The sequence below is a fragment of the Phaethon aethereus genome (assembly GCF_964289735.1).
Source record: "Phaethon aethereus genome assembly, chromosome: 5".
In the NCBI taxonomy this organism is placed as follows: domain Eukaryota; kingdom Metazoa; phylum Chordata; class Aves; order Phaethontiformes; family Phaethontidae; genus Phaethon; species Phaethon aethereus.
In genome coordinates this window covers 50,188,516-50,210,085 of record NC_138579.1, presented here as the reverse complement: position 1 = coordinate 50,210,085, position 21,570 = coordinate 50,188,516, and the positions used below count along the sequence as shown (strand labels likewise).

The window sequence follows — 21,570 nt, the reverse complement described above, 5'->3', positions numbered from 1 at the left end:
CTCCCCTGTGTCTCCTACACATTTCTCCAGAGTCAAGAGGCTCCAACGTTATCCAGGCAATAATTGCAGTTGCTCATAACTACACAATAGGCTTGCATTTGCAAGACTGAATAAAGGGCATTAGTGTGTGAATGCAACAAGGTCTTCTTTTCTATTCAATTGATTTTCTCTTATTACGTCTCTCTTTAAACATATAGGAAGAAACCTGTTTCTGTGTCTAGCATAGTTCTTTTACCTGGGCTCCAAAGCTGGTGAAAGATTGATGTGAAGGCTTTAGCTACTGTTTTTATTATATTAGCTAGTGGGTTTTGAATACAATCCCCTGCCAAGCTTCCTGCTGCATGTGTAAACTCCCTGCTACATAGACGTGAAAACAGTATTAATTACCCCAGCCAGGGGCTCTCCTGCACTGGGCAGGATACCCAATCAAGAACTGTAAGCTTGAGTCAGCAGAGTGGCTTAACAGGTCTAAGCACACACAGGTGTCCTAGTTTTGGATGGGACAGAGTTAATTTTCTTCCTGGTAGCTGGTATAGTGCTGTGGTTTGGATTTGGGATGAAAATAATGTTGATAACATACTGGTGTTTTCAGTTGTTGCTGAGCAGTCAAGGACTGTTCAGCTTCTCATGCTGGCCTGCCAGTGAGAAGGCGGGGGGTGCACAGGAAGCCGGGACAGCTGACCAAACTGGCCAAAGGGGTATTCCATACCATACAACTTCATGCTCAGTATATAAACTGGGAGAGTTGGCAGGTGAGGCGCAATGGCTTGGGAACAAACTGGGCATTAGTCAGTGGGTGGGGAGCAGTTGTGCTGTGCATCACTTGTTTTGTATACTCTCTTACCATTATTATTATAATTTTTATTATTCTTCTCTTTTTTCCTGTCCTATTAAACTGTCTTTATCTCAACTCACGAATTCTACCTTTTTTTTCCCAATTCTCTCCCATATCCTGATGGGGGTGGGGTGTGTGTGAGCGAATGGCGGAGTGGTTGTTTTAGCTACCTGCTGGGTTAAACCACAACAACAGGTCAGAGGAGCAATGACTTGCAGGAGAACCAATCTCATCTTCCAAACATAGGAACTGAGGCTGGTAGAGGACAGGGCTGGTAAAATGAGTGGAAGAAAAATGACAGAGGGAAAATGTAGGCTAAATGCAAGACAGGTCCCATGGGAAACTCTCTCCTGGCATGAGACGTCATATCAAAATGTTCCTACAGCTTTTCCTCAAAGAATGTCTTAGTTCAGCCTGGTACACTCTTCAGAAAATATTGGGTGATTTGATGTCAAGGTCTTGAAGAGACCTCTAGAGAGATATATTGTGCCCAATATCTGAGAAAGTCTCCTTAGCATCCAGCTGTCCTAAATAGGAATTGAAAGCACAGCACTGATGATTTGTGGAGTGGCTGCCCACCACAAGCTAGACCAGGGGAAAGAGCTGAGGTACCAAATGCAAAGTGGTGGCTGTACCTTCACTGCCCCAGGGCTCTCAGCTGTTGACCCTCATTGACTCTTGGTTTTCCACATACCCCAACATCCACCTGAAACCAGTGCTGGCTAAAAGTCAGTATAACCTACCTTAATTCAATGTTAAATCCAGCTTGAACATGAATAGTCCATTCACATCGTGCATTCAGTGGGTAACCCTCCAGCAAAATCTGTCCCCTAGAAGCCTGAAGAACCTGCCCACACCCTGGGGAGCAAAAGAAGAAAAAAAAAGTCTGTGTGAGGGACCTTCAAGAGGCATTTGAAGAAAATACATGTAGAAACAACATGGGAATGAGAAGACAAGGTGGCTTAAAAAGATACACACTTTCTTACAAGGCAGTATATAAAATAATGGGACAGCCACACAATGGCTATAAAGAGTTATAACTCTATTACAGTATTTTCTAGGCTAAGAGCACCCCTAGAAAAGCTTTAATTAATTGCTTCTCCCTGGTTTGCAATGCATTCCCATGAAACCATTTCTTACAGCTTTTGCCCCACTCTTGATTAGCCCACCCACCCACCTGGTGACACTACAGCTCAGAGAACAGTTTTGATGGACCTCATGCTGAGCTGTGTAATCACTGAAGCTGAGGAGGCTGGTGGGAAAGTGTCAAAGGTATAAAGAACACTTGAATTAGCTCAAGTGAGAGGAGGAGCTGTTGCACCCAACATCATAATTTCTAATCCTTCACAAGGAGACTGTTGGAGGAAAATCAGCTGATGTATTCCTAGAGGAGACATCTGTTTGTCCTCAGGATTCACCACATCATCCTTACATTTAATGCCACCATGCCAATGGAGACATATAACCATCACAGCTTCTCCACCAATGACAGAATGTAACACATATACAATATGCAACCCTCATCCCTTCTCTCAGGTTCATTCATATGCTTCGTCTCCTGTTCCACTCTGCCTTGTGTCACTCAGCTTTTCACCATACTATGAAATGTACTTCAGTGCCCAGCATCAACAGAATAAGATGAAGTACTCTGGTCATTTGTGTCCAGTCTGAGAAAACCATCAGAGGACAATGACCTGAACAAACAGCAGAAAAGGTCACACACTGAGGAAGCAATATCTTTTCATGGCTATCCTGCAGCTGTCCCTAGGCAGCTGTCCAGGGATAGTTGTCCTAATTCCTCATATTGGATACTGAACATTTTTAGCCCAGACAGTTCTCTCACCTTCGGTAACCTCTCCCCATCTCCCATCTACAAAATATGGTTAATGGTATTTTCCTCTACAGAAGAAGGAAAGTTGTATAGGGATTTTTGTAGACCCTTCTGTGACCTGTAAATCCAAGTGCTAGCAAAATGCACAGTTAAATCATTACGGACCAAACAGAGCTAATTTCTCATTTTCTACTTTGCTGACTATGTCTTTCCGAATGGAGTCTTGCACATAGCTACATTCCCTGGTAAGCCTTCTGTTGCTTTGCTGGGAGATGACGCTGTATCCATAAGCCAGAAATTACAGTTAAGTCTAGCAGCATCACCAAATCAGTGGACTCTGATAACACACCACAGATAATGAGGATAAGCAAAAAGACAAATGACCCAAAAGAACTCCACAGCAACTACCTCACTTCTTTTTATCTCTTGACTCCAACAGAAAGCCCTGTTCCTTCCATCTGTTTCCAAACAGGAACCCTAAACTTTTAACCAGTAACACAGAATGAATGTTTCTTACTGAAATGGTGGGTTTTAACACTCGCCTCAGGTCCCTTCCCTCCTTTGGGAAAAGAGGGTGACAGTGACCTGATTTGGTGAAGTATCAAGCATCTGCAGTTCCCATTGATCTTAGTGTCTGGAAATCAGTCCTGCTGCATCTGATCTATGGGGAAACATGAAAACTGCAGGTCAATTACTCCTCTTTCTTCTTAAGAAACCGTTGCTCAAAGGAAATACCCTTTGTTCATTTACGCTCAGTTACCCTTAATTAAGCAGGACCCAAGGAAACAGAAATCCTGCTCAGAAGTGTTCCTCAAAAGTGTTTCATCCTCCTCTGTGGCTCGCTTAGTTCCCTCTGTAAAAGGCAAGGATTAATGACTGTGCCCAGCAACCACATTAGGGTTCAGTGAGTACAGCAGGATCTGCTGTGGTGCACATGATAATGCTCCTTCCCACAGCAAGAAACAGGACCTTGTGCTGCTGCTGGCTCCTGCCTCAAAAACAACCCAAGACAAAGCTGCTAGAAACCTTCAGATGGTTTGACAGGGGACTTGGACCACCTCAAAGAAAGTTTCCCTTTCATCTCGAAGGGCTTTTAAGTTTCCAATGCCTTTAAACAAAGGAAAACCAAAGAACTGGTCCAAAGAGATACTTGTGTGCATGGCATACTAAATGCACTTTTCTGTTTGCAGTGGTACAGCCTGAACTCTCTGAACACTGGTGCCAAGGAAGTAGGTTTGGCCAGCAAAGCAGGTGGTCCAGAGGCTAAAAGAGGAGCCATTCAATGACCGCCTCCAGAAAAATGTTTCAGATTTGCTGCTGCCCTTCTCATGAAGCACCTTTGCGATCACATCAGATCTGTGCTCTTGTATTTCCAGGCCTTCTATCAGAAGTTAGGCTGACCCCCCCAGACCAACAGTTCAATCATTTGTTGATCAAAATGAGTCTTTTCTCTTCCCATTCTGAATCTGCAGGAGACCTGGAAAGGTCTCAAGAAAATTTACATCCTAAACACAAATGCTGGCAAATTCTTCCTCATTTACAAAAAAATAATCCACTTTGGCGGACTGTCAACATCCTTGTTCCATTCCTGTTCCTGAAAAAAAGGCAGCTTTCAGGGCCACAGTAAGATTTCCTCTAAGGCTTGTTACTAAGAGAAAAGAAAACAATTCAGGAGACCTCTGAGTTGTAGCCCACGGAGACCCATGGGTCAATGGAGGGAGAAATCCTGAGGAGACCTCCGGTAAGAACCCATTATCTGCTGTTTGAGTGCTACAGCATTGATGTGGGGCTCCTTCAAAGGTCAAGAGGACTGAACAGAGGTGAATGAGAGTAGAAACATTACTGGTATTCAGAAACAGGCTGATATGGGAAGGCAGCTGTCACTCATCATGCCTGGTTGCTACCTGTTGCTTGTTGCATCACCAGTATGATGTGAAACACTAATGTACACAAAGTCTCAAAAACTACATGTACCATTGTTCGTCACGAGGACCACATTCGGACAGCAAGGCTGAGGACAGCTGTTAGATAACATCACTTTTGCCCCTGCTTTGATAGAGTACGTGTTGTCAAGCGACATGACAATTGGAGATTGACAAAGGCTGTTGGGGTACAGGTGAAAGGGTTCTACGTGGTCTTTTTTTTCTGGTTTTAGATTCTGATGTGCCCATTAGGGCGTGATAGACCAATCCAATACACAGTCCCGTTAGGAAATGTCACAGTATCCAATTAGCTCTATTTAGTGTGGTTTTTTCCTAATAACATTCCTTTGGACTACCCTATACCATTGCTCTTTTTACCAAATGATCTGGTGTCCTTTGGCTGTTTTTCAGCCATGTCCAATGCGTCCGGCTATGCCAGCAGACAGTACAAACCATCCACCCGTCACCCTGTCCTCGCGATTGCAGGCAGCCCCTTGACACCTGCCCTGTGGCTGGGGCAGCACCACCAGCTCGTGGAGATGGATGTGCCACCCCAGGGCTGCCGGGCAGCACCCGCGGGCAGGCCTTGCTACTCCCCTTGGAGTAACCAGACTCTGCGACCACAGCTGCCCACCACCCCACTGTGGTATTAAATAGTCATTAATCCTGCTCATTGGCTAAATTGCAGCTGCGTGCTCCTCTCTATTCCTGGCACTCATCCCCTTGCGCCTACACGCGTGGCCCTTCCCCCATCCGGCTGATGGGAATGGGCCCGGGCCTTGGGGCGCGTCCTCCTCCGGGGCCCCCGGGCGCCACCTAGCGCCCGCGCGGCGGCGGTGCCGCGCGGCATTTGCGGGCGGGCCAGGGCGCCGGAAGGAAAATGGCGCGGAGGGAGGGCGGCGCGATGGAGGCTACGCTGCGGGAAGGGAGTCCTCGCCGAGACGGTTTCTTAGGGCGGTCTGGTAGTGAAGGGATGGAGCCAGAGGGGTGCCCGCTCGCCGCCGGGACGCTCGCCCGTTACGGCGGAGCCCTACCGAGCCGCTCGCCGTCTTGGTCGGCCTGGGCGCCCGCAGCCTCGGGGGCAGGAGGCGAGGCCCTGTGCTCCGCGGAAACGCCTCCTGCGCCCCGCGAGAGGGAGACAAAGCCCGGCGCTCCTAGGGCTGCGGCGGCGCGTCCATCCGGCGCCCTGCTGGGTGGCCGTGGGCTGCCTGCCCCGCACATGCGACTCTCTCCTCCGCAGCGGTCCGTGCTCTGGGCAACTGCCCTAAAGCGTTCAAACGTGGGCCGGGAGTGCGAAGTCTGTGGGTAGGTTGCCCTCGACGCAGGGGCAAGGTAGACGCGGGCCTTTCTGGGCAGGAGGAGGTAAAATCTGGGGAAGAACCTTATTCTGGGGATGCCTTACAAGGGCAGCTCTGTAAGTCTGCTTCTCTAGCCACTGCGGCAACGCTGCTCCCCCAGCCACCAACCTTGTGCGGGGGTGAGGCTTTGTGTGTGGCTTGTGCACACGACCAGCTTGGTCAGGGCTGGCCCTGCGGGCCATCCATGTGCTTGTTAGCAGAGGGCACCAGCATTTACAATATGGGATGAAGTTGACAGATTACATCCCTCAATTACCGTGGTTGTTCTGTCTCGTGTTCCAGGGATTTATTGGCACTCTGCTGCTGGGGAGGCACCCGGGGCAGGCTGCAAAGTTCCAGATGTGATCTTGCTTGCAGGTACCAAAGAGAGATGCCTCCTCCTTTGCTCTCTAAAATGTGTTGTGTTAGCCGGCGCATGCTGTCACTTAAAAGCTGGCCACGCTCCAGACCCAAAGGCACATAGTTGTGAGCCTGCAGGCCAGCACCCAGCATGGTTATAGCCTGCTTTCTGGACATGCACTCTGCATGCCTGAGCCTATTGTCAAGGCCAAAAGTGAGACAGTCATGAGAGCCAGAGCAGGGGAGCTCAGCATCACGACTCTCCCCTGTGGTCCTAAGAGTGGAAGAGACAATAGCACTATCTGCCCATTCTACCCTGCCTCTGAAGTACCACAGAATCACACAAGAGAGACCACATCCTCAGCACCACACTGCTTCCCTCAAAAGAGTAACTAGTAGAAAAAACACTGTAAGACAAAGCTCTGCAAAATTTCAGTATTGCAAAAATGTCCAAATAAACTGCAGTGTGAGGGTGTATTTTTTTTAAAACACAAGTAGGCAGAGCAGGCTGAAATACACCAATCTATTCAGGCAGAGGGAGGAAGGATTAGATGAGCTAATGTTTCTTTTTGGGCTCTGTGCTTATAAAAAGTGCCAGGGGAGCTCTAGCATTAACCCAGAGCAAACATAACTTTAAAATGCCATCAGAAATCACACTGTAAACTGCAACGGACTTGGTTTGTCAACTTCGAAGCACCAAGGTTGAGTTAGCCCTGTTGCTGAAACATGTTGATTCCCCATGTTCTGCTGTTTGAATCAATGATTTTATTTTGTTTGCTTTCACCTCCTGAATGGTCATGGGCTGTGTGGGGAAAGCATGTTCAATTGTTGCTTTAAAATCAGTGACAAAGGGGAGACAAGACTAAGGTGTGTAGAATAATGGACAGACAGAGTAGGAAAAGCAGATTCAGCTTCCATCCCTGTCAGTGAAATGTGATCAGAGACAATCAATAAAAATTGAAAGAAGGTTGGTGAAAGGCTATACCTTCACCAGTGGGAAATTGGTAACGGAAATACTGGTCTTAAACTGTATCCAATTAGCTTATGGAATTCGTTATTGAAATATAGCATTGGGACCAACAGCTTAGCAAAACCTGAGAAGCAGGAGCTTTTGTATGCTGTTGGTAACAAAACCTTCAGATATTGCTACCAGAGCCTGAAACACTCCTGGTCCATCATGGCACTGTTAGCTGCAAGACACTGTTTTCCAGAGTTGCCTTGGAGTGTGTTGGAGCTGTTCAAAGGAGGGAGGGAGTACTGGGATTGCCTTGGGGCTGGTTCTGCAGCCCTGGGGTTGAAGGAGGACAGAGGAGAAGCTCTTTTATATAGCTGTTGCCCTTGTAAAATATCTGTGCTTTGCTGAGGGCCTCTGGGGAATCAGTTATACTGAAACATATCCGAGAAATGGAGAGAACAGAAGATTTCCAGAGCCACGGTAGTTAAAGTTTTAAAATAAACCAAAATGAACCAGAAGTTTAGTGGGGTTGTAACCTCTCGTGACTTGAGGCCTGGGCCAATCCCTAGCAGATGAGCACTGGGAGAGAAGTTTTCCCCACTGTGGATCTGTTTACTGCTTGGTTGTATTTGCTCTGTCCCATCTGTGCCCTTGCAAAAGTCACTATACGGGAATAGCTGGAAAAGCACAGCATGGCTTTGGCTCCATCCCACCACTCCCCATCCCTGATATGCCTCCCTGCCTGTGTAGGACACTTACTCATGCAGTCCCCTCCATACCAGCCGGCTCTGCACTCCGCACAATAGATCCCCTTGATGTAGAAGTCGTCAAGCATCCCTCCCCAGGAGCCGTTGCGGCAGGACTTGCAGTTCTCAAAAATGGTGCAGCCTGAAAGGAGATCCACTGCGTTAAGAGGAAAGCCAAGGTGGATTGTCCTGCAGGGAGAGGAGCAGCCTCTCTCTTCCACAAAAAATGCCAAGGACAGCAACTGCTGCAGTGCTGATGGCTTCCCTGCTGTGAAGCATACCCAGCTTCCACCTCCAAAACCTAAGCAGCTCAGAGTCTGAGATTTGGAGCCAAACTCTGACTCTGGTCCAAACCTCTGAGTCTCATTGCTCCGACTGTAAATCCCTGTCTCAGGAGTCTGAACGTGGTTGCTGGTGCCACTCAGGCCCAGCTCAAGTGATTTTCATGTCTTGTAACCTGGTCCTGTCTCCTCCTTCTCTCACCTTTTACTTTGCCTTTTCCTCCTTGGTAGCCAGACTTCCAAGTCATCTCTTGCTTCTTGCTTTGGGGATGCAAATTGTCCCAGAGCACCTACACTTCGGGTATGAAGCCAGCTGCAACATCACCCAGCTCCCAAGCCTGCCCAAGTTGCCCTGAGGACAACACTGCTGGTAGAAAGTGTTTTTTTCTGGCAGCAATGCTACCTGCTGCAGGGGCACCTTGCCAAGGGTCTTGCTGCTGTCAGCAGAGTGGCAGAGGAAGTTCCTGAGGAGGTGCGGGGCAATCCCATGCCCCGGTGAGATGTGCCAGCCCTCACCTCCCCCAGCAGCTAGCATTACGTGCTGATGCCTTGGCCAAAAATATGGTGTGAACACAGTGTGGCCCTAAACATACCTGGGTGGATTAAGCAGGAGTCACACTCGTTCTCCTCATTCCTGCAGCAGGGAATGGTGTAGCCCACTCTTTCTTTCCGTCCTGGGCAGATACACTCTATTTGGTCATATTCACAGCACTCCCGACACATGATATTCCACTCGGCACCTGGGCAGTTTTCATTGATCACTGTGTACTCTGCAAGTGGGGACAAAAAAGGGGACACATGGAGATAATCCATTATCTGCTGAGGATTGACAGGATCTGTTATTCAGTGATTTGTCAGATCATGTATGGTATGAGGCTGGCTGTGGTCTTTGGACCAGGAAATTCCAAACTACATGGTAACACACAGCCAAAACGTTAGCTTGGTTTGGGTGTCTAAAGAACACACAGGCAGTTTTGCAGTGCCAGCCAGAGGAGGCAAACAGACCAGAGGGAAGGAATATGAGTCACTTCAGTGTTTTCTCTGCAAAGCCTTCCCACTTCTGTGGTGAGAAAAAAAGTTTAAAAAAAACACAGAGGGTGATGTCACATAAGAAACTCTTCTTCAGATCACAGGAATGATTTAGAGTCTCATATATAGTATAGATTACTTAAACTATAATAGCATGCTTTGGTCATATTTCTGTTTGTGTATTTGCTACTGTTGAAGACTAGGGTGTCCACCAAGAGAGGCCGATTTTGAGGCTGGAGTTTAGTGGGTCTCACTCCCTATTTTTGCTCAAAAAGCACACGGTGTTACACTCGGCTTCACTGCCAAAGGAAACAATATTTTTTATTATTTTTAAAGTTTCATTTTGTCTGGCATTTCTAATATGGTAACATTATTAATATCTTTTTACTATTTAGCGTAACCTCATATGATGATATGTAAGCTATGCTGGAAGTGCCCTTTTAGGAAATGACCTCAGACTGTGACTCCGGACTGCCACAGTAAGTGCAGATCCCATCTTTCTCCACCAGCGTGCTAAGTCCTACAAAGTGAAATCTAATGAGCGCACTGCACTGTCAGCATGTCTCCTAATGAGCTGACAGACCTGATGACTGCTTTCATGGAGTTTGATGGTAAGAGAGAGAGAGCAGACTAGAAAGATGAGACATAAAGGAAACAGGAGACTATTTCTTCCCTCTCTCCTCCCTTTTTTTTTTTTCATTGAGGTTAGATAACATCCTTTTTCCTTAAACTCTGAGTAACAGGGCTGCCTTGTCATTGCAACAAGCCATGCATCTCTAAGGAGCAGAACTCCCATCCATGCCTGTACCTGGCTCCCTTCTCACACTGCGGTTTTTTGTTTCACTGTGCCTCATAACCTAATTACTGTGTCTGCTGGAGCTCCCTACCACTGAATCTTGCTGCTCTGTCTCACTTGATTCTCCATGGCCTCATGAAGCCTGGTTCATGGAAGCTTATCGTGTCCCCTTAATGATATTTACTGGCTCCATAAAAAAGAGACCACCAAACTGTTTCTTCATTTTTTTCCCCCTTGGCTGGGAAATGAAATTCAACCTTTCATGCTCCTCAGAACTGAGCCTTTCCCTTGTGCCTGGTGTACCGACCAGGGACAGTCCGCCACCACTCTGAGTTTGGAAACCAGGCTGCTGTTTGTGCTAAAACCTTTCTATTCCCCCCTCCACTGCCATAATCATTCCAAAAAGAAAAAGAAAGCTGCATCTGTCATTCGATAAGTTTCTGCCATTTTTTATTCTGATAATAAATTCTTGCAACAAAATAACCTTAGTGCTTAGCAGTTGCATAGCCTTTTGCCTGTAGATCTCAACATGCTCTACAAAGGCCTTTTTCTAGATGGAAAACTGAAGCACTAGGGAGGTGAAGTGACTTTGCTCAGGGTCCCAGAGAAATACAATAGGAGAGCCAGGAATTAAACTCATGCCTTCTAATTCCCAGAACAGCAGTCAATCAACTTGTCCAAGTTGGGACTTCTTAACCTATGGCTATTATTGTCTTTTAATGAAGCCATTTATCTATGAACTGTATCTGATTCAGATTCCAAAGCAAATTGATTACGTATCTAATTATCTTAGTAGAACTGACACTCAGTTTGATATATCTCACCATACATGACTGAAAATAGCTGTTTCTGTGGTGTATGGTGGTGAGGAGTCTCACTCCTTGTTGAAGAAGGACTCCCCAAAGTCTAAGTAATAAGTAACTACCCAATACTCATGAGTTTTTGCAAAGCTTCCTTCAAATTCTCATGATTCCCAACTCAAGCTAGAGATCTAATTTCTCTCAAGATTGCTAAAGCTTATTAATAAAATGGTTATATCCATTTGGGCTGTAGCTGTAAATTGCCAAAGAGAATTTGCTGCCTGTAAAAAGATCCAAATGTTCACGGGCAAAGTTGCACCAAGTTGCACAAGAATGTCTCCATCCTTGCAGGAATTCAAAACCTAGTGAGATAAGGCTGTGAGCAACACAGTGTAACTTCCAAGTTAGCACTTCTCTCAGAGAGAGGCTGGACCAGATGAGCTCCAGAGGTCCCTTTCAACCTAAACTGTTTTATGCTTCCCTAAAATATTGCGCATGTATTTGTATGTGTGTAGAGAGAGTGTACATGTCTGCATATGCATATTTATTTTTATATGTAGTGCTTGTGTACACAACAGTGACAAAAAGCAGATGTCACACTTATTCTTGGTGCACTGGATGGGTGTATTTGTAGCGTAAGTTGAGTTTAAGGTAATATTTAGTGTTAAGATGGAAGCAGCAGATCTTGGCCCTTAGAGAAAGGTAAAAATAAATTTGCTGCCTTGTAGAAATGCTGTTTGCTCACTTCTTGCCCTTGTCTCAACTGAGACAATGAAAATAGACTGTGTTTTGATTTACTGACAATTTAATTCCCTTTCAGTTCTCAGGTACTGCAGTTCGGGCAACATATATAGCCTTGACAAGGAAATTTGTGGATTTGAGAGTTTTTTTGAAGTGATACTCTCTAGGATTTTCTTCACAGAAATCATGAGATCTATTACTCTGAAGTTTTGTAGAAGCTATTTAAATAAATTTCTGTGAAGACTTTTTGCACCTCTTTAATAACAGTAGGATTCCTTTTGTTTTGCATAAGTATCTCCAGGCTACTGAACATAAGGCAAAGGAAACCTTTCCTTCAGAAATATGAGGGAGATGTACAGAGCTGTTAGCATGTGTAATGAATGTTTGTTTGTGTTGCTGAGCTCAGCCTCGGGCTCCTGGGAGGAAGAGGCATAACCCCACATCCCCTTGCATGTTTAGGGAATGGTAACCACTGGCTTCTCCCCACACTCACACTTGGCCATTATTACCCCAAACCAGAAGAGAATGAGGCAGAGAAGAGCAGGCAGAAATTTATTGACTGAGTAGAATACTGGAAGCCAGGCGTTGGCCAGCTATGGCAGAGATAGTTGTGGGGTGCTTTGTGGGCCTGACTTTGATAATTCTCCAAAGCAGGCAGTCTGGCTTGCAGGCAGTGGCTGTGTCTCCCAGAATCAAAAAGAGTCCAGAAAGTGGCTTGACCTGATTTTGGGAGAAGCAGGAAGAAGCTGCAAAATATTTATCTGAAAAGAACAAACACGTCTCTAGACAGGCAAATAAACAGTAGATTAATTTATGTGTTTTTAATGATGGAAGAAAAGCCTATTAAATCCACGCATAAACAGCACACATGGAAGCAGCTGAAGATCATGGAAACCAAGCAAGAAATGGCTGTGTTGGGAAGGCATGTGAACCTCCAGGGAAGGTGCCAGCGGGAAGACCTGCTCAACTTGGGAGCCTGGCAGAGCACAATGCAATGTTTCACCCGATGCTTTGAGTCCAGCCGGAGGGACAAGTGAAGTGGGAGGTGAGTACTGAGGCAGAGGCAGGGTGGCTGGTAATTCTTATGCATTTTCAGGTTCGGATGGCAACATGTTCATGCTTTTCACTGACATCTGCACCTAGCTAGACCACCTAGTCCCTATAGCACATTGCAGATCCTAAATGCTGTCAGCGATTAATTTTTTAAGATGGCAATAGGAGGGCATGTTGTCAATGTCCTCCCTGTTAGCAGCGTCCGTCCAAGGGCTGAGTTACAGCAATGGCAATTATCACAGTGATTCTGCCACCTCCCCTGCTCACTGGTGCTGAGCCGAGGCTTTGAAGGTGCCAAAGGCTCCTCACTTTGGGGAGCCCTCTCCGCTAACAGGTGGGCCCTGAGCTTCCTCTGTGAAAACCTGTGTGCAGGTGATGAGCCGCAGCAAGGAGAAGATACAGCAGGACCATGTGGAGGAGTGGGCTGGCTGATCCTTCTCTGGCCTCTGCTGAGCTGGCACTGGAAGCTGACCTGCTGAAAAGCAGATGAAGAGCATCTACAGAGGAGCTGGCACCAAATGAAATGTACAGCCAGTTTGCTGAGTAGTTTAATGCTTACTGAATTCCCCTGTCAGTAACAGGACCTCAGTTTCTCCACAGATCCTCAAGACTGCAAAGGCAAAACTTTCATCCTTTGCTCTTGATTTTGACTCGGCTCAGTGTTTGCCTTTTTAAAGGTGGTGCTTGCCTGCCTGCCGCTATACCATGAACCCACAGGAGCCAGTGAAGGGAAGGAGTGGAAGTAGTTTACTCATGGTGCTGCAATAGCTTTAAAGGGTAAATAGTTTTAATCTACTGGACTATCAAGCTTCTACTGCTACTCAGTTCCTTCACGAAGTTGCAGCAAATCCAGATCTGATTTGACTTGCCAGGCTCACACACATTCTTCATTTTCTGTGGCCCAGAATTCCCTTTTTTGCTTCTTATTTTTGCTCTACCTTTTCAAAACATGCCACTTCCTTGGCCAAGATGTACTTGGGCAGCCCGGTATGCAGCAGAGGGCCTTGAACAGTTAGTGATGTAGTCATCATCTCCCTCACAGAAGCATGTCTGTTTTTCCTATCAATCACCCTCATGCTCTGGGCACACATATGATTCAGCCATTTCTGTCCTCACTAAACCTCAAATACTATCCTGTTACAAACTGCAGGACTTTGGAAAATGAGGTGATAAAAACCACACAAGTAATTATTTTATTAGTACTTGGGAAGGGTCGTGATGGAGGTTTGACAGAAATATTGTTTGAAATAAATTGAGTGGAAATGCAGCCTTCCAAAAGGGTAGTTTTTACTGGACCATTCTGAAAAGCCGAAAGTCCCGTCAGAAGATAAGTGAAGGCTCCATTAGCACTCACCCTGAAGACTGGAGATATGTTACTTATTCTTATGCCAGTAAGTTCAAAAAGGAAGCCCAAATAATAAAAAATAGCTGCAAGGATAAGACCATCGTAAAGCACTAGTTCTATTCGCTATATGGTCTGCTGGAAAGGATAGTGATGAATCCTGTGGGATATACAAAGAGCCCAGTCAAATCTCTCATTGAAGGGAAAAGCAGAGGCCTATCAGGGATGGCAAAAAGTCTGATCATCAAAGCAAGCTATGTCTTAGAGCTCGAGGACAAAGGAAGAACTGCCAAAAAGCCAAGCTGAATTTGACCTTGCAAAGGAAACTAAAATAATGGCAAAATGTTCTTCAGCCATATAAAGAAAAGAGAAATAAGGAAAGAGGAAGACAGACTCCTGTGAGATGGGGCTGTGGATGAAATGTAAGACTGTGGTAGAGAATGTAGTGAGTTATTAACTTTCACCTTCAAGGAGGTTGTTTATGGAAAACCTGTGAGTAAGGGTTTGCGGGTGTGGAAACAAATAAAGCATGATCCATGTATTAGTGAGCTTCTAACCAACTGCAGTTTGCATCTTGGGATATTCAAGTAAACCTACTTCAGTTTTTGTTTGTCTTACTAGGTCAGGCTTAAAGCTTTGGTGATTCAGGAGCAGATTCACAAGCACATTGCTGCCTCAGGGGTGGGTCAAGCAGCTCATCGTGATAAAACTTCAGCTTCAGCACACTTGTCTTTTGCCATGGTGAATTTGTCAGTCATAGATACCTTGCTAGGTAGAAAGAGGATTTCTGTTTCCAAAGACCTGAGAGCTAGGAAAAATATATGGCTAAGAACTAAGGTGAATTGAAGCAAGCCCAATTACACAAATTAACTCTTGTGTCTTCCATTTCTGTAGAAGAATGACCTTTTTAGGCTGCAGTCGCTTTAAAGCTGATGTAAGTCCATGCTGCTGCTGAGATGGGACACTTTCCTCCCTTCTCTCCCTGACTTCCTGTTCCCACTCCCTATCTTTGTGCTGGCATTAGCTGCTATGTGGAGGGACCAGAGGACTGATCCAGCAGAAAACCAGTTTGCCATCTCTATCTGTCCTTGGGGGAAAAAAAAGTTTACAACCTAAATGTGCTCTACAATCCTCCAAAAGAGAGAGCACCTTGGGACCCTGCTGGATATATGCATTTATCAGAAGTCCTGAAAGATGGAAGAAGGTGCTTTATAAGGACATCCATATCTTGGTCTGAACTGATGGAAATAAGAGCAGATATGAACATATACAAATTAGAGTCCATAGAGGATTAATTTTTCAAAGTGATTATTCAACCAGTTCATGTTCCACAGATGAGAACATGCCCCTTTTTATTTGATTGCATTTTTTTTTTTCAGCAGGATGCTCAAAAACAATTACTGCCTTCTGCAGAAGAAATGAGCATTTGAGTTTGAAGGAGCAATTTCTTAAGTATCTTATTAGGGAATGATTGGCCATGTAACAATTCTGAAATCAAGCTTTCTCATTTAAAGACAAAATAGTTCCAACAGAGGTGAAACCTAGTAACAGCTAACATTTTCTTTAGGTCTGTCTCATTTTTATTACTGTTTTATCCTGCTCCTTTCTTACTCAGCTCTGCAAGTGTGCAAGCTGGGCCCCACCTCATAGGTATCATGTACGTGGATGTTAACATTAACAACAAGAAGAGCTCTGAACACACAGGAGATCTAGAATTTGTCAGGTGGAAATGAGGAACATGTTCAGTGAAACTGTGGCTCCACTGTGATGACCAGTAAAGCTCTCCATTTGATTTCAGTAAGGCCAAGAGGAATAGACCTCAGAAGGGAAGAGAGATGTTCCCTTTAAGAGGCTTTTACTGGGGCTTTTGGAAAAGAGTGTACCCTAAACCATTAATAATGAAAGAAAGTGCATGTCTTTATTCTTAACTTCTTTTTGTCTCAGATAACCTATTGTGCAAATGATGCCAGTTTTCCTAATAGATGTGTTAAGATAATGAAAGGGATACTGCTGTCTCTAAAAACACTTGCTTCTCTTTAGAAATTTTGTACCTATTATTCTTTTTAGCAGCTGGGCTAATTAAAAGAGGAGCTAAAATGCATCCCTGTTTTAGTTTTACTCAGTGTACTTACTTTATGGGTTGCAGACCTTTGTTGAATAATTAGACTGCTTGTCCTACAGAGGTAGTTAGCATCCTTCCCTGACCATGAGTGTATGCTTTCACACAGCAGTAAGAGTGGGGGGAAAAAAAAAGAAAGGATTTCTATTAAAAAAATCAAAGCAGTGGGTGAACACAGGCAGAAATCTGCTATATTAAGCTGAATCTGTCCACTTAATAAATGTGCATTAACTGTCTTTTAAATCCCAAATCCAGGGTTATGTTGAAAGCAGACTGAACTACTACAGAAATTATATTCTGTTTAAGAATGCCTTGAAAACCTGTCTAGTGAAGTACAACCATGTTCTGCTGGATGAGACCACTATTGTCTTAAGCTCTACCTTTTGAACAATTCAGATTATGTTTCATACAGAAAAAAAGGCTAATGCACATTCTCTTTTGATTCAGGAATTGGGGTCTCCCTAATGTTTTTGAATAGGAGGGTCTCTATTCCAGGTTTCCTGTTGTCATATAGCATTTAGTAACTATAAATTCAGAAATAAATAGTCCTGATATTGTTTCTGATAGGCAATTGGTTTGCTTCATCATGCTCCTACAGTAGTATCTTTTTTTTTACATTTGTAAGTTTCTATTCTTAACTAGGCTATGGCAAACAAATCATAAACTCCCAACACTTCTGCTCCAAGGAGAGAAGAATTGTTAGTGCAATAATATTTTTGAGGTCTTCATTGGGTCCTTAACAGGATTTCCCATGTGACTTACAAAGCTTGTACCTCTTTCCACACTGTCTTGTTTTGCGTTGTCCATGATAAAAGTCAAGTATCTCGGTGTCATTAAAAGGAAAGCCAAATAAAAATTGTGCTTCCTATTTGTGAGGTCTAGACTTTGCCCATCTAAGCACTATAATGGTGAGTTAATGCAAAACCAGCATTAATACAAATATCTCTGGGGTTTTCTGTTTCCAGTCTTAACTGAAAACAGTACAGTCTTTCTACATGTTACAGCCTCAGTAATCCCACTACCCCTCAGCCAAGGTTGCCTCAGTTGTGATGTCCAGCCGGTCCTCTTTCAATAAACCTGTGTGCCCTGCAGCCCTTCCTCTTGCTTGCTCTACCCATTGTGAAGATAACTGACAAGTAGCTCTAGGGTAGAATGCTTGTTCCTATTGGAAATTTCCCATTCCCTTTCTTCTTACATTTCAGCAGCCCTTGTTCCCTGGTGGTAAGCTGTAACATGCAAAACAGAGCCATGCTCCCCACCTCCAGAGTTGAAATTCTGCTCCTGTCCCCATTTTCTTGTACCAAACCCTTATATCCCCTCCTTTACCTTTAGGGACAGGCCGGTTGGCCCACAGACCAGGTGTTCATGCCTCCACCACATTTCAGATCCAATTCCAGTCCAAACCTTGTCCTCCTCTGCATGCATCTTTCCCTTGCCCCCAAAACACCACACAGCTTCCTTTTATTGTATCTTTTTGTGATAGTTGGATTTAAATTACAGGCTATATATGCCACTAGCCAGGATGTTTTTAGCATCTAAAGCAACCTGAAGAAGTCTGCCCTAAACCTCCCTCTCCTTCAGTGTCTTCTCTGTAATTATGAGCTGGCATTTGTGATCTTATTACTGGCACTGTGTCTTCATCTGAGAAGGGCTGTGACAGGATAAAATAGCAAGGGTAAGGCTAAAACTCAGAGGTTGCCACATTACCCTTCAGGCCTTGATTTCCTTCTGGGATAGAGGAGCTTATTCTGGCCGGAAAAATTATACAGGAAGAGATTTTGTTTTCTCTGTGCTGCAAGACAAGGAACAGGAACAGGTTATGAATGTAGCATTTTGAGTTAGTGACAGCATCAATGAGGTCAGAGAGCCAAGCCTTTGCTAACGGGATCTGGAGGGCAAAGACAGACTTCTGCAACAGGGGAGATTATTTGGGAATCTGTGGAGAAGAAGCAGCTGCAGTATTGAAACTCATGACCGCATAACACGAGAACATGCTTGTGTTATATACACGGAGGAGTGGTGCTGGGCCTGTCTTGAGTGCTTGCTTGCTGTAACAGTATGAGACCTGGAACATGTTGGCAGCTTACTTGCAGTTAATGTTGCCCAGATAGAAATAGTCCACACAGCAGCAAAACTCCTGAGCCTTCATCTCAAATTTTACTCCTTACAGCTCCCCCAGGGTGTGTAGTCCAGCCCTAACCAAGGACTGCAGATGCCTTCAGACTGCCAGCCCTCTGTCCCTGCTGATAGCTTACCTCCCTGCCCTACGGCTTCCCTCCCTGTTTGCCCCTGCACCATGTCCCTGGTCTGGCAGGAAGGTGAGTAGCATCCATGCCCTCAAGGGACCTCATGATGCCAGCAGCACCCGCATGGCCCTGCAGTGAGGGCTCCCTCTGGGCCAACAGAGAGCCAAATCCTGGGCACCGGCAGGCTTGCAGGAACTCCTGCGATCCCCTTGAGGTGCCCTCAGGGTTGAGAGTGAGTAATCCCACTTGCTTTTCTCCAAAATAAAAAACAAGTCTCTTTGCCTTTACCCATGCTAGGAACCTAAACGTGAACTGAAGTAACCCATTTGCTGAGATTGAATGCATCTGGATGTGTCTATGAGTGCATCTGGCCTCCACTTCTCTAGACAGGCTGGAGGGGGAGGGGAAGAGAGGTTGGGAAGGGTTTAGATAGGCAGAAACACACACAAGCACACATATATTTTGAAGGAAATATGAGTCACTTGCACTTCAGGTTTATTCCAAAAATCAATTCCCAGACCTCCCCAACCCCTGCCCCCAACTCTTGAAGCAGACCTTGTGCAACTGGGTGTGATAAATATGGATAAAAATTGGATACATCTGTGGGGAGGAGGCAAAATGCTATTTTCCAACCTGCCCTGACATGCTAAGGCCACTGCACTTTTGAATCACTCCCTGTCTCTGAGTGCCCCTCCAGCTGCTGCTCCCGGCCACCTCCTCATGCTGCCAGCTGTGTTCTAGGCAAATGCCCACGCTGGCTGCTCCACCAGAAGCAGGGCAGGGGAGGCACAGTAAGGAAGGAGAGGGGGTAAGGGAGGCGGTTCTCTTCCATGTGTCCCCCAGGCCCTTCTTGCAATGCTCATGGTGTGTGAGGAGCTGGTGTTGCAGGAAACCGGCATCATCCCTCCGAAGCTCACAGCCCTTGTGTCCCATTGCCCATCATCCTTCTTCCTGTTTCCCCTTGTTACTGCTGCCAAGGGGGTCCCCAGCCCAGTGCCTGCCCACCCTGCAGACCAACTTCTCACCATTAGAGACCCTGCAGCAGGAGCGATTTGTTGCCCACCTTGCCACTTGACAGCCGCAGCCCATGTCTAGGGCTGCTCTGCCACCAGCAGGGCTATTTTTGTGCCACCCCAGCACGAGCCATGGAGACACCTCGCCTGGCTAGTGTGCAAGGTGGCACATGGCTGAGGGACAGGCCACCATGGGGACAAGTTGGTGCATGTGGGATGGACGTGTGGAGAAGTTCTCTGTGCTCATGCCCCAGGGGGAAACTTTGGCAGGAGGTCAGTCTCTGAGGTTTGGCTGCAGGTGCTGGTGACCAGCCTGGCAGGCAGACATCCCTGGTCACCACCTGTCATCTGCACCCTGGGTCCCGAGGGGCTGGCAGGGAAGGGCACTGCAGAGCCAGACCCTCTACCATGGCCCCTTGGTGAGGTGGGCTCTGAAACAACATGCCTGACACCGACTATTTATAGCCATCGCAATCGGAGTGCCTGTGTACCTGACAGTTCCCTCAGTAAGAAGCACTTACCTTGCCAGGAGTGCCACAATCTGTGGCAGCTTGAAGGGTGGGTGATTTGAGGGCACCTCACCTCCCAGTCCTTAGGGCTGCAGCTCCCAAGAAAGCAGCCTGCAATGCTGACAGCTAGCTGCTGCAAGCAGCTCCAGCCACCTCCAGGTGTAAACAGCCCACATCGTGGCCATAACAACAGCAAATTTGCACTCAACAATAAATGTTTTTTGCTTAACCTTATCAAAAAGAAACCATACATGCTGGTTCAGCAGAAAATGGAGTGAGGCTTGAGTATAAAAAAGATCATTCTGCTTTAATGAGGCTTCCCCTTCAAAAGAATAACATTGGCAGAACTAAAGCCCAGATCGGAAACAATGTGTGGCTTTTGTTTTCTTTTTTTCCTTCACTTTTTTCCTCTCTTGCCTTCATTCTTGGTGTTGGGGCTGGAGAGGAAAGCCTCTGTCTTGCCAAACTAAACAAATTACGCTTTACAATTCGGAGACTTAAATGCCTCTTTTTATCATCACTTCCTTAGCTCTGAGTGTTGAGAAAATAAAGCAGTAGTAAGCGAAGTGATTGCATACCCTTTTCTTGATGGCCATTGGCAAACAAATCCAGCCAGTTGTTTCTCTTTAAGGCTATTAAGTTTGCCTGGAAATCATCTCTGGGTAAACCTCCACACACACACACTCCATCTTGGCAAGAAAAAAATAAATACAGCAGAGCCCCTTCTTTCTATTATTACCGTCCCTGCAGATCTCTCTACCTTCCATGACAGCACATGAGATCAAACCCCTCTGACCACACTGAAGGAAAAGGAATCATTCGGCTGTGCCAGGAACGCACACACTTACTTACGGTACCTCTTGGCAAGCAGGAGATGAGCAGGAGCTGGAGAAGAGCGAGTCCTACATGTGTCCAGGGCGCTCGCTCCATACTGCCCAGGCCAGTGCAGCAGTGTGACTGCTCGGGAAGGGAAAGCAGGCAAACAGCTTTTACTGGGACCTCACCAGCTCCAGGCTGCGAGGGATCTCGGATTTCAGACCTCAGCTCGCTCCCATCCTCACCAGAGGGGAACTACCTTCAAGAGACTTCTCAGGCATCCAGAAGCACGACGTCACCCCAAACCTCTCCAACTGCTGCCTTAACCCTTTCTGGACTCTGGCAGCCAATCCATTTTGTGATGTTTTTTTTTGGCGCAGTGTTCAGCTCTGAGATAGTGATTTTCATCTGGGAAAGATAAAGTAAAGGGAGGGAAAAACAGAAATGTGAATATCTATTTATATGAGTCATCCCAGTTGCTGTGGGTGAGCTGAAGTTACAGACATCTCCAGAAGGAGGCACTTCCTACATGCTGCCTTTGGGCTTGCAGGGGTTCATGCATCCCTGGGGTGCTGCCCCTAACAGCAGGGCTGGGTGTGGGGTGGGTGCAGAGAGAGATTCCTGGCCCGCACTTCCATGACTGGGCAGCCTGGCCAAGTGACATGTTCCACTTTGCGACATGCTTAAAATAGCCATGCATTTTTATGGTGGGGCAGATGAATGAACGAGGCTCGCTAAAAGTTCACTCCACAGTGGATGAAAACCACAAAACACAAAAGGAATCACTTGGCATGCACATGCTTGAGCTAGTCAAAACCTTTTTACGGAGTCTATTTCTG

General features: G+C 46.0%; 1 protein-coding gene across 4 annotated transcripts in view; it reads right to left on the bottom strand.

Annotated features, from left to right (window-relative positions):
• PAMR1 (peptidase domain containing associated with muscle regeneration 1) overlaps positions 1 to 20,845 on the bottom strand; it is a gene marked incomplete at both ends in the record, with an annotated part of 57,424 nt that extends 36,579 nt beyond the window's left edge. For 3 of the 4 annotated variants that reach the window (XM_082001093.1, XM_082001094.1, XM_082001095.1), the window contains 4 exons: positions 1,579 to 1,693; positions 8,000 to 8,128; positions 8,861 to 9,037; positions 20,773 to 20,845. In XM_082001093.1, coding sequence (XP_081857219.1) covers positions 1,579 to 1,693; positions 8,000 to 8,128; positions 8,861 to 9,037; positions 20,773 to 20,845 — 494 coding nt within the window. The remainder of the gene's footprint in view (positions 1 to 1,578; positions 1,694 to 7,999; positions 8,129 to 8,860; positions 9,038 to 20,772) is intronic. The other variant, XM_082001096.1, reaches the window with a different exon arrangement.
• Positions 20,846 to 21,570: the final 725 nt, after the last annotated feature.